Source organism: Cibotium barometz, chromosome 62 (genome assembly GCF_041138505.1).
Source record: "Cibotium barometz isolate CiBa-2024 chromosome 62, ASM4113850v1, whole genome shotgun sequence".
Lineage (NCBI taxonomy): Eukaryota > Viridiplantae > Streptophyta > Polypodiopsida > Cyatheales > Cibotiaceae > Cibotium > Cibotium barometz.
The window spans coordinates 15,674,771-15,688,427 of record NC_141107.1 but is presented as its reverse complement, the minus strand read 5'-3'; the positions used below and the strand labels follow the sequence as shown (position 1 = coordinate 15,688,427).

Below are 13,657 nucleotides of genomic sequence, written 5' to 3'. Positions count from 1 at the left end.
TAAATTTATTTTTATGCAAAAAGAGGAATTCCCATGACATTTGATATCCAAGTAATTAAACGGTAAAAGAGGAATTTTTGGTAAATTTATTTTTATGCAAAAAGAGGAATTCCCATGATATTTGATATCCAAGTAATTAAATGGAAAAAGATGAATTTTTGGTAAATTTATTTTTATGCAAAAAGAGGAACTCCCATGATATTTGATATCCAAGTAGTTAAATGGTAAGAGAGTAATTTTTGGCATAGTTCAAATTATGAGTATTTATCAAAAGTGGAATTTTGAGCATTATTAATTTTATTGGGAAATATGGGTAGAATTGATTTTTGTAAATCCCATGAATCTTTTACTCTCAAAAGAAGAATATTGAATATATTTCACTTGAGAAATTTGAGAAAGAATATGAAAATATCCGTCGAGAAAAAGTACCTTTAACTAGGCCAAGCAATTGGCAGAAACTTAGAAAAGTCCCATCCGTATCGAAAGTAGAAAAAAGTACAAAAAGTGGATGTGATAAGATGTGATTGTAACATACCCATCTTCACTAATAAAGAAATGTTCATGTAATAGATAAATTTATGAGTTTTTATGGTATAAAAATCAATGATTTTATTATTTGAGTCATTTCTACTTAGAATCTTCAAATTTTGAGCCCAAATTTGGAATCTGCGCGTGATTTTACCCCAATATAGGATTTTACAGCATCCAAAACAGACACCGGATCAAGCTTATACGTAAATTTCAGTCATTTTAGTTAAAAAGCGACAACCTTTAAACCTTAATAAATGCACGACCGGGCGTCCGATTGACGAACGGTCAGAACCCCAACGACCAGGAGAACCTCTCGGACAAAAAAAAAATCGCCCCCCGGGGCGGTCCAGCACACAAATCGAGGCGCGCGTCCCAAATTTGGAGACCCCGTCCCAAAATTTGGACCATACACACTTACCAGGGTGCCCGTACGATGGCCGCACAAGAACCAAAGGACGGCCGTCCACTGTGCGGTCCACACGTACGTGGATACCCATGCTGCCCCCCAGACGAGATAAGGTACATGCGTACCACTCCTTTCCCTGATAACCGACACCGTACCTTTCCCCTAGACCCATGCAGGCCACTGATCCATAGCCTTTGCTGGAATACCGTCCTTTCGTCCTTGCTTTGCGCAGTGCCCGTACCCCTACCCAAGAGCTATATAAATCCCCGGGGTGCTCCACAAGCTACACGCATTTCTGCGCAGCGTATGCCTTGTTGTACCGTCGTCCGTACCGCCCCCTGTCTCCCTGTGCAGTGTACTTGCTGTAGTACAGCCGCTCCTTGCACAGCCACCCCTCTCTCACACCCCCTCATTTGCCTCTTTTCAGATAAGGCAATTTTCCTCTACCCCCTCTTGCTACTAGGAGGCAGTGTCCTGAACTCTTCTCCCTCCCCCCACCCCCCCCCCATGTGAAGAGACTTACAGCAGCCCTCAGCCCTTCTCCCCTTTAGCAAAACGTTTTTGTCTTAAGGACATCTCACAATTTCCCCCCTCCCATTTGCGTGGACTTTAATAAGAGGTTTTTGCCTTAAGAAAGGGTTCGTACGCTATAGTCTTTTGCTCATACGGTGAGCAAATGATCTCAGAATTGAGATCCGACTGAAGCGTTTCGACCGCGGAGGATGCTCGTTTAGAGCTTCCCAAGGGAGGCCCAATAATCACTTGTTGTAGATAGCTAATGTAGACTTCTCCACAATCATCACTCTAGTATTTTAGAGTTAGATTGCATTGGACATATCCCCTCACAGCATAGTTGCCATGGTGTAGAGATAGAGGACCAAATGTTGTCTCTCATCATGGTAACCAAAGCACACTCGCACTCACTCACACACTCTCAAGAGCAAGAGGATTTAAAGAGAATGTAAGAACTTTGAAATCTAGACAAGGGAAGTGTCCTTTTCCATTAGTTGAGTTGACATATATACATCTTACTAAATGCCCGGGCACCTAGACTTGGGCTGGTTGACCTTGGTCTAAACCATGCATTTGTGTGTCTAGGATAGCTAATGTACATTCCTTTGATGTCAACATTGCACTTAGCTTGGTCATCCCTTTTTTACATCATGCTGAGCACAATTAAGCTGGAAAACTTTATACAATAATAAGTGAAGTGCTAAAAAACGCACTTGGTGGTGGGACAAAATTACAAAGTGACCAAAACGAATAGATTTGTTGATATGAAATCGCTTGTAATAGCTTTGACTTTGCAAAAAATGTGTCATTGGAACTTGTCAAAGCCATCTGCCATATTAACCACCATCATTAAGTGGCTAGTGTCTTAGCCAGACATTATTACAAAGTGCTAAAAACTTTATTTCTTGTAGCTCAAGTACTTTGATGATGCATCCCCTATCTTCTGGTTTGTGTAGATGGCTTTTACATCCTTATCTTAAAAATTATCCTACTACTAGGTCAATTTCCTCGTGGGAAAAACTCACAAAAGATGTAGTATATCTAGATATGCCTTGAAGCCTCTTGCCCTATTGATGACTTCTACATACTTATTTTAAAGATTGTCTACTACTAGGTTGATTGGCTCATAGGAAAAACTCACCAAGGATGTAGTGTCTAAACATGCCTTGAAGCCTCTTGCTCGCTTGAGACCAATCATACTTATTTTAAAGATTGTCTACTACTAGGTCGATTAGCTCATAGGAAAAACTCACCAAGGATGTAGTGTCTAAACATGCCTTGAAGCCTCTTGCTCGCTTGAGACCAATCATATATCGATTGATTAAGCGATAAATCATCTAGTATCTTGTGGGGATTGCATATCATGTGGAGATACTTGGTTCTAACAATGTAATCTCGCATAGTTTTATCCCCTTCTCTTGCTTAAGGTTATAAATTTGTGTGATGGGGCTTCATCTAGCTCCGCAATCCCACAATGAATGTGTGTCTTAAGACCTTATGGTTGGCCTTTTAAAGTGGTTTTAGAGACCTAAACCATTGGCCTACTTTTCTTTCAAGGTGAAGTCCAAATGAACACATCTTGATGGGATCATCAATTCTTCCCATGGCCTCATATATTTGATCAAACTTCTCTAGGTACTGTGAATGGGATCTCCAATTCTAGCAAATTTGGTCATCATCCTTGAGATGTGGATTGGCTTGGTTTTGCTCAATTCCAAGCCTCTAGGGGTTATGTTTGTGGAAACCCCCCTTCCCATTTCAGATGTCATCCTAATCATGTCTTCTATATATTTACAAGGCGGTGGAATGTAAGGGGATGGTTGCATGAAACCCTTAGTTGTTGCAGGGTTTGGGATTCCTTACCCCATGGGGTGGGTTGTGCAATTTCCAATGGCACTTGTCCTACATTAATATGTCTTTGAGGCTTACTACAACTCAGGACACATTATGTGAATGTCCTTATGAATCCCTCTGGTTTGAGGTAGTCCCAGACACTGGCTCTTTACCCTTCCATGTGTTCCATGTTCCTCGTCCCAATGGAGAGGACCCACTTGGTTTCATGTGAAGAAGCTTCCATAATGAGCTCCTTATTGAGAAGGTGGGACTCTTGCTTACATTGTGTGTGCTTAATGTTGTTTGTTTTGAGGAACACTTATCCCTAATGGTATAACAAGAGAGATGTTTTGATTACCATAGTAGCTAACGATTGTTGAGCTACTTAGTTGTGGTCAACTTGGGACAAACCTAGCTTAGGATCAATAGCAAATGTTTGAAACATTATGGCATTTGATGTGGTTTATTGACTAGCTCATGAGAGAGAAAACCTTAAGGTTGATCACCTCATGAGGGAGAAAAGCTTGAGGTTGACTGCTTCTTGTGAGGGAGCAAACCTTAAGGTGATTGCTTCCTAAGGGAGAAAACCTTAAGGTTGACTGCTTCTTGGGAGCAAACCTTAAGGTTCTTGGTCATGTTTCCACTCCTTCACTAGAGCCTCGCCCAAAAATAAAAAAATTTAATTTCCTTTTTATGAAGTTTATGGCACTGTTTAGAGAGCCATTTGGTGAATCTGGTACTTGCAGGACCTTAGCATCTTCTCCTTTAATATCTTTTAGTTTTCCTCCGCTCACATTTGTATCAAGATTCTTCTCAAAGCTCCTCGTTGAGATGGATCTAAAGGAGTTTAGCCTTCTTAAGAGAGAGGAGCACCCAATTAAGTGTTTGTCATTTGTTGGGATCAAAGGTTGGGTGGGTTTGAGGAAGTATGGCTTGATGCACTACAATCGGGTTGTATTATCGTTTCTAATAATTAGTCTAGATTAGATTTGCATCAAAGGTTTCACTCTAGTGAAACGATCTCTCTTGTGCTTCTTGAAACATGTCTGAAATTAGTTTTAGACACGTCCATTCTACTTGAGCTACAAAAATAAGTATTTTTTTAATAAAAGGAAGGTATAATAATTAATGGTTTATGCAATTTTCATATCAGGATAAAATAATAAATTCTTGGGGAATCATATTCCTAGAAATATATTGCAAAATGAAGAAGAATTACAAATCTATATCAAAGTATTTATTTATTCAAAGAATTGAAGGAGATGGACTCTCTCTCTCTCTCTCTCTCTCTCTCTCTCTCTCTCTCTCTCTCTCTTCCCCCCTCTCCTTCAAATACCATATTCAAGAATTGAAGGAGAGTGTGGGTCTCTCTCTCTCTCTCTCTCTCTCTCTCTCTCTCTCTCTCTCTCTCTCTCTCTCTCTCTCTCTCCCCACACCTCCCCCCATCTCCTTCAAATACCATATTCAAGAATTGAAGGAGTGTATAGGTCTCTCTCCAGAGAGAGAGACCTATTCAAGAATTGAAGGAGTGTATAGGTCTCTCTCCAGAGAGAGAGACCTATTCAAGAATTGAAGGAGTGTATAGGTCTCTCTCTCTGGAGAGAGACCTATTCAAGAATTGAAGGAGTGTATAGGTCTCTCTCCTGAGAGAGAGAGAGAGAGAGAGAGAGAGAGAGAGAGAGAGAGGTCTTCTTTAACTATTGGTGTCTATTTGTACTTGAGTGCATCTTAATTAGCATACACTCATTATCAGTTTTCTTCATTTCTATCCACCTTAGATTAGTGTTGTCATTAGTGTAAGATTAGTTAATGATTAGGTAGATGTCTTGTAATTAGGAGAGCTTGATCCATGATTCTCAACAACAACCAAGTCTATGTCTCTTTTTACATATATACCCATGATGCCTAGACACACACATTGCATATGGGATTATGGTAATCCACGTAACACGGCCAAGTCGACAACTTCCAATGAGAGAGACTCTCTCCCTTCAAAGAACATATCTCTCTCCCTTCAAGAACATATCTAAGAGAATCTCTCTCTCCCCTACAAGAACAAATCTTGTAGAGAGAGAGAGAGAGGGAACACACACACACACACACACACACACACACAAAGTAGAAAAGTCATAGATAGGGCTACATCTAGACTATCTAGGGTTCCTTAAGAAATGTCATTATAACATTACAATATTAGATTATTATAGAAACCTCATGAATACAAAACTCCTTATTTTATAATTATACCAAAAAGATATTTCAATACGTATATAGTTTCTTCAATTTTCATTAAGGAAAAACTTAAATGCAATTAATGCCTTTGCTTTCCAAAGGCATGCCAAAAACTGTCTAGGGAACCAAGAATTAAAACACCTAATGACCTATGATTTGTAAAAATATAATGTAAGAAAATAACCAAGAATTAAAACACCTAATGACCTATGATTTGTAAAAATATAATGTAAGTAAATAACAAACATTAGTAACTTTCCAACTATGCAAGTTTCAAGACAATTTTCTTTTCTAGCAAAAAATTGATTGTGCAATCACCTAATCTCTTCGATTTGTCATCTTGTAAATTTCTCTTATAAAAATAGCAAACTTACTAAGTGATGCAATCACATATTCAAATAACTTGGGCTTTACTCCACTTTGATAAATGAACTTATCTTGAGTGGTATTATTATATTCTGAGCCATTGAACTATGTACAAGAGAAGATTATCTTAGGGCTTAGCTAGAAAAACCACTTTTATATATTTCATTTGTAGAATGTATTTAGCTCATCTAATTACTTATATCACCCTTCTCATGTTAGTCAAATCATTATCATTCTTGACAACACCTTGGTGAAGGCCAACGTTTATGTTTTTTTTTTTAACAATATGGTCACACACTAACAGGATATAACCTACTCTCAAGAAGCGTTTCTACTAAGCCTGAGAAAGGCCACCTTAGAGAGTATGCTTTTTGGTCTTTGATTGAAATGAAACCTGCCACAATAAACAACAACAAATAAGGTTTAAATCTTTTTGAAGCTGGATGAAATTTGGTGACAAACACTATATAGGAAAAAAGAACAAAATGTAGTTCAAATAGTACTACATAGCCAGGTTATCAGGACACATGTCGTGAGCAAAAATATCCACCAACTTGTAGCTTGATATCTATAAGAAAGAGAATAAGGCTATTAGTCTCTTTCAAAAACATTATCTAGGTGCTCCCCAAATACTTTCATCTATAATTTTTTATTTGGTCGTTCTTGTATTGAAAATAAATGTGTCGTGCATGTGAAGACATTCTTTCTATACATTTTTTATTCGCTGTATCACAAGTAAATGTGCTGTGCATGTGAAGACACCTTGATGATTGAAAATCAAAGAATTGATATCTTACATATACATGCTTAGAAGAATGGTCCAACCTTGCACCATACAACCAAAAGATGCCCCTGTAAGCCTACCATGACAGGAACAAAAATCAAGCAAAATTAGCACATCAAGTGAAACTTATGATTAAAAAATTAGCATATCAAATGAAGGTTATATTACACTTACCACATCACATCCCTTATAAACAATGCCCTTGCCATGAGGAGCCCATTGCCTATGAAGGCAAGCAAGATAGTAAAGACGGAGAGGCCCTTGATGTTGGATGGATTTTGAAAATTGGTGTACTGAGGTTAAGTAAACACTAATTAAATTTTGAAAATGAGGTTATAGTGCATCAATATAATTGTTAATTGAAAGATTAAGAAGCTCTCCTAGCATCAAAATTGGTGTACTGAGGTTAAGTAAACACTAATTAAAATTTGAAAATGAGGTTATAGTGCATCAATATTGTTAATTGAAAGATTAAGAAGCTCTCCTAGCTAACCCATTTCATTTCATTTCACACTCTCACCAATTGTGCTATTGATGACCACATGAAAAGTAAAGTTGCTGTCCACCCAGGAACACCGCCCATCATAATGTGAACTCGGTCGGAAAGCTTGTTGAGCCTTGCCTGTAGGAAGAAGACACGTACTTTACATTAAACAAGGCCTAGAAGCTCAATTAAGGTCAAATATAAGCCAACGCTTAGCCTATGCTTAATTTGCTGGCTTAATAGCTAAGCATATTCTATAAAGGTTTAAAACATAAGATAAAATTTGCATGCTTAATAGCTAAGCATATTCTATGCTTAATTTGCATGCTTAATAGCTAAGCATGTTCTATAAAGGTTTAAAACATAAGATAAAATTTATGTTTGATATCTGACCAGTAAAATCAACACCACATCAATCGAAGCAGCAATGATCCCTGGCAAAATACTGCTAGGGAGAAAATCCTCAAATGTGGACCAAACTATCTGCACTCAAGGTATTGCACACATTAAGAACATCAGGGATTATTGCCATGGGTTTATTATAAGGTCTTGGTATTAATCCGTGATTAGTTGTTGATTATTGCCATAGATTAGGACATACCTGGCACAAGACAAAAAGACCCACAATTCCAATAATCTCCTGCCAAAACCTCCAAATTTCCTCATTGAGATAATCACCATAGTGTAGAATGCTAACTGTAAAGCCTATTAGGCAGGCTATGGCGGTGCTGATGAAGACAACCAGCGGCATAGCATCTGCAATAGTGAGTTGTAAAAGCACCACAAGAGTGGTGAGCACCCCCACTCCTTGCACTACTGTAGCTCCTCTCTCTCTTTTGTGCACAAAATATGACATGAGAGACAAGTTCCCTGCTAGTGAAGTCAATTGTGCCTGTACCACCCAAAGGAAAAATCTGAATTTTCGAGCTATGCAGACCTCAAGAAAACTATCATATAACTTTTCAATGTATCATAACCTTGGAATAAACCTAACCCTTACTCCATAAGATGACCATAAGGATGTTCAAATTGTTTGGATCAAGTGCTACAGCTCTCAATCATTACCAAAGAACACCAAAACCCTCCCCCCAATCATTACCAAAGAACACCAAAACCCTCCCCCCTTCCCTCACACACACACCCCCCCAACACAAGCACGTGCGTGCACGCGTGCACACACACACACACACACACACACACAATGATAAGCAACCACAAAATCACTACAAACCATCAAATATCTTAAAATATCAAGGAGTTTAGATGTCCATGTTGTATTTTTGTTTTGCCTTCTCTTTTTTCATTTGTATTACTCTATTCAACATGTGATTGAAATTTAGATTGATGCTCTTTTAGAACTATGTAGAGTATGTAGGCTTAAGTGACTCAATATTCTTAGTTGTACAAGAGTTACATGTTTTGAATTTTCTTTTTGGCACTTCACTTTGGATAGATAGGGTAGGGTTGTAGCTTAGGAATTCATTAAAAACTACTAGGCTTCTTATGGTAGTATTTTACATGCATGCAATTGTGAGGTTACAAGCAAGGGCTTCTAATCAAAATTAACACTTTAAGATTCAAGGATCTTGGGTTTGGATGTTGTTTGGTCCTTCTTATGGCATGCGTTTCTAATTGCTTTGGTGTTGATTAGGTCCATCTAAGGAGGGATGTATGTACCATAATGGATTTCATGAGTTGTTCCTTGTGCTAGTTCCTCATCTACAATAATAATGGTGGCAAGTGGAGGTTTCTATTATACCTTTGTTATAACAAAGAAAACCCTACAATCGTGATCATTTCTAGCCATGAACTTGTGTGCATGATGAGTGAGAAAATGGTGAGCATCAAATTTGGAGCCATGAACTTGATTGTGGTCTTGGGAAGGGGTGGGGGAGGGAGAAAGGGAGGCTGAAGGGGAAGGGGGAAGTACACCTAGGAATATATGTAAGATAGAATGCGAGTTTAGAAAAATGGATTTAGACTTTCATGAATTATAGAAAAAATGAGAGACTTTAACGGAAAAATATATGTAAGCTTTCCATAAGGGATAGTTGTAACAACTTGTGCCTCAAGATTATCATGGTGGCTATGGAAGGGGGTAAACGGACCATTATGACCAACATAGAGAGAACTTTGATATGGTGGTAAGCACAAAAAATGGCAAGAAGTTGGTAAGATAAATCACCAAGAATATATGTAAGCTTTCCATAAGGAATAGTTGTGCCTCACGATTGTCATGGTGGCCATGAAAGGGGGCCAAACAAGCCATTATGACTAATTTGGTGGCAGGCACCAAGAATGACAAAAAGTTGGTACCACAAATCATCAAGCAACAAATTGTGATGAACCCCATTGCGAACACCTTATTCTCCACCATCAAGTGCTTTAACTATACGAAGATGGTAAAGCTTGACAAGGATTCCAAGAAGATGTCTCACAAGTTATGTGGGAGACCAAAAGCAACATTAAGCTTGATTCCTAAGGTGATTACTCTTTAAGAAATGCTCTTATCACCTACATTAAAGCCCCCATATAAATACCCCCTTTTATACTTTTTAAAGATATTTTAGGATCTCTTAATGTACAAAACCTACTTCTAATTAAAAATTCCTTATATATATACTTTCATCCTTCTACATTTAAGGCATCCCGCTTGTAAACATACTCTAAAGGATCTCTTAATGTACAAAACCTACTTCTAATTAAAGATTCCTTATATATATATACTTTCATCCTTCTACATTTAAGGCATCCCTCTTGTAAACATTCTCTAAAGGAGGCCTAAAAATATATACCCTTATATACACTATATACTATATCTTTTTATAATCTGCTATTGGCTAACTCACGTAATATCATATATTTACATAAAGTGACTACCCCAAGGCTTGATTAACCCACCATCGGGCAAGGAAATTCATCTTCGCCATCTATAATCTCTACAAATGTATCCCTTCAAACAACATAATTCACCAACTAAAATTGACATTTTTTCTTTCTCTCATATCATTCCTCTATACATCCCTATTTGCAATATCTTAGAAGGAGAGCTAGTTTGGTACCAAGTGTTATGGGCTGATTCTTGAGTCGACATCCTACCCAAAGTAGAGAGAATTTACACCTTACTATTATAATATGTGTGGAACCAAGTGTTATGGGGGGCCGATTCTTTAGTTGACATCATACCAATGTGGTACCAAGTGTTTGGGCCAATTCTTGAGTCGAAATCCTACTCAAAGTAACTATCATAATATGTTTGTAGGGAGTTTTCATATAAAAAGTTTTCAAATCAAACTTTAGGTGCAAAATCTACCATTGTTTTGTGCGACACAATTTTCTTCACTTGAAAGCTACAAAAATGTGCTGACAAGTTGGTGTTGCATTGCGCATTTCATGCTTATAACTTGAATCACACCAATCCCTATGAAGATAACAAGGTTACAATAGTGATTAAGAACTTCAATTTTTGAGGGATGAAAGAGTGAGTGGTCTATGCGATCACAAAAATTGTCTAGAATTCCCCTCTCCACTCTCTATGGTTTACATATTAGTCATGATAGGATGATGCTGTTATCCCAACATTTCGATATGTTCCTCAAAAATCTAGCATAGTGATCTATACAACAAACTCATAAAATGCACGTATAGTGAATTATATATCTTGATATGCTCCTCTAAAGGGTAGGTATAATGATTTATACTTCAAACTCATAATCAAAAGATTATTTGTTCAAGTCCCATTCTTGCCACCTAGGTTCCATCATGGATCGCATATGGTCCACTAGCTATGCTGTTAAGATTCTTAAAAGACTCATCTCATTTCACATCTCAATCAAGTATACAATGAGTATCTTAAGGCCATGATGTCTTTATAAGGCATACTTTAAAAGACTCATCTCATTTCACATCTCAATCAAGTATACAATGAGTATCTTAAGGCCATGATGTCTTTATAAGGCATACTCTAACTAGGTGTCCTTATGTTTGATTTAACTAGTAAAAGTTCTAGATAGATATCATTAATACACTCAACACAAAAATCATATTCCCATCCTAGATCCCTTGAAGTTATATCCATTAAAATAGGAAAAAAATGGGTTTTTTATTTTTGAAGAAAAGTATGGAGCTATATTTGGGGGTGAATTTTCATTGAACATGGATAAGAAAGAGAGACTCAATAAAGACTAAGACAAATCATTCATCATAGCATAAGCCTTTTTATCTTAGTTGTTGATGCTGAGAAGCCTTCAAAGGAGGAATAACAAGATCAGACATAAGATTTAAAGACCATAAATCGTCATCTAGTAAAATAGGTGCATGTGGATTTTTTGTCCTACATAAGCATAGATGAGGAGTTACAAAGATGCATTGTAACTAGTAACTTTCTAGCATATGGATAGCTAATAAATATCTCAAAGCACATTACCACAGATAGTAGAAATTAAAGTTGTTGCGTGAGGTTTGCGAACTACAACCCATCCACCACTAACTAGATGGAAAATTTGTTTCCCATGGTAATTTCACTCATAGTGTTTTTTTATTCTAACTAGTGCCCATCATGCCTTAAACACCCTTAGATGTCACCATTAGGATACATGCCCATGAAGGAACAATATTAAAGCCTACCTTGTCTTTCATAGTATATAAGGGAGTTATATTTTAAGGATACATGCCCATGAAGGAACAATATGAAAGCCTACCTTGTCTTTCATAGTTATATAAGGGAGTTTCATATTTTAACTTTCCATTTGAGAAGTAAAATCTAGTCTAAAAGGTAAAATGGGTCAAGAAGTCATAAATACATATAAAATATTGTGCAAAACAAAAAGAAAACTATCCAAACTTATCACTAAGTTTGATGGGTCAAGGGATCCCATATCTCATGTGGAGATGTTTAACTAGATCTTTGAAGGGTAGAAGCTTTGTTTCACACACTTGAAATATGTATCTAAAGTAGACAAACTAAGGGGTGAATTGACAGTTAGACTTTGAAAGCTAGGCATGAAGGTTCAATACTAAACAACAGCCCCCTCCTTCCTTCCCTCACTCACTCACTCCCTCCCTCCTACCTACAACATAAGGCGTGGGGTTTGAAAACCTCCTCATCTTATTATCCCTCCCTCCCTCCCTCCTACCTACGACATAAGGTGTGGGGTAGGCCTGAAACTTGAAGGTTGCAATGGGCATCAAAGCCATTTTAGCTTTAAGGTGAAGGCTACCACTAAAAAGCAGCTTGCAAATAAAGGCCATAAAAGCAAATTTTCCTTCATATTGGGCTTCAAATGAGGGCCAAGATAGCACCTAGGCCTTCAATTTTGAAGTCTAGGGAAGGGTTGCAAATTTCAGAGGCCTGGTGTGGGGTTTAAAAACCTCTTGGCAATTTCATTATCCCTTAGAACTCCCTCCCTTCCTTCTTCCCTCGTACCTAGAACATAAGGTGTGGGGTTTAGAAACCCAAAGGCAATAATAATAGTATTATTGCCAAAAAACGGTAGTCCAGATGGTGGAAGTATTTTGAGTGCCTGTGTGAGGTCGTGGGATCGAATCTCCTCGGACGAAACCACGAAACCGTGAGGAATCTAGTTGTAGGTTGTGTGTGTGTGTGTGTTCAATTCAAGTTGTCTCAAAAGGAATAAAATAATATTATTAATTTTGTAAGTAGACAAACTTTGCAATCATGGGGGTGTTTTTTTTTTTTTTGGGGGGGGGGGGGGGGGGGGGGGGGTGTTTACCCTCCATTCGACTGCCGCAACGGCGGTGTAGTTGCCTTGGAGAAGATTGTGAGTGTTGAGGATGATCTGGGGCACCTGCATAAGAAGGAAGGGAATGGTGGCAGCCTCTGCAATCCGGCTGGTGGCGAGGTCCCACTGCACGTAAGAGGAGCTGAGATCGGGCCTGGACTCGTAGCGACTCCGCGGGCCAAAAGTGCCATAACTAGCATCTTCATCTCCCTGCGCAGACACACACGCAGGCAAAAAAAAAAAAAATCTTCAGGATCATTCATAAATCAAACGGCCACCCTCCACGGCCCACTCAGAGCTCGAATCTGTGATCGAGTGATCAGTACCAGGTCTAATGGGGGGAGCGGAAGCTCCCGCAGAGAGCCAAACGCCATCGCTACACAGAATTATAGCATGATCAAGGCGCCGCGGGCCTGCATTTTGGTTTACGGCCTCGCTTTGACGTGTGGGGTGGTGACGTGTGGGGTGGTGGTGGTGGACGAGTTTGTTGAGATGTCCATGCAAGGCTTGTGACCCACCTTACCTACATTCATGTGCCTCCCTTTACTTCACCCCCCCTCGTGACTTTACTATCTCTAGCCCTCGTTGCCCTTACATATCTTGTAATTCGTTAGAGTTCCTTCCCGTGCATACTTGAGACCCACACTTTTTGCATTTAATGCCCTTCTCATTAAATACCTCTCACTGGTTAGTCATGCTAGGGAGGTTTGAACATATGGATCACTAACGAGTTCACTATAGCAGGACTAACCAAACAGGATTGAACA

The 13,657-nt window shown here is 38.5% G+C and overlaps 1 protein-coding gene across 2 annotated transcripts; it reads right to left on the bottom strand.

The window, feature by feature from the left end:
- Positions 1-6,022: 6,022 nt before the first annotated feature.
- On the bottom strand, positions 6,023-13,355 carry LOC147604179 (maltose excess protein 1-like, chloroplastic). 2 transcript variants are annotated; one of them, XM_086795122.1, is made up of 9 exons: positions 13,217-13,355; positions 12,882-13,100; positions 7,751-8,041; positions 7,543-7,632; positions 7,186-7,287; positions 6,840-6,958; positions 6,679-6,741; positions 6,385-6,449; positions 6,023-6,275 (listed from the first exon to the last, which is right to left on the bottom strand). In XM_086795122.1, exons 1-9 carry the CDS (start codon positions 13,262-13,264, stop codon positions 6,172-6,174), a joined length of 1,101 nt encoding a protein of 366 aa, XP_086651248.1. In that variant the 5' UTR covers positions 13,265-13,355; the 3' UTR covers positions 6,023-6,171. The 2 variants fall into 2 exon arrangements, with proteins under 2 accessions (XP_086651248.1, XP_086651249.1); XM_086795123.1 differs by having other exon boundaries at positions 6,388-6,449.
- Between the last annotated feature and the right edge of the window lie 302 nt (positions 13,356-13,657).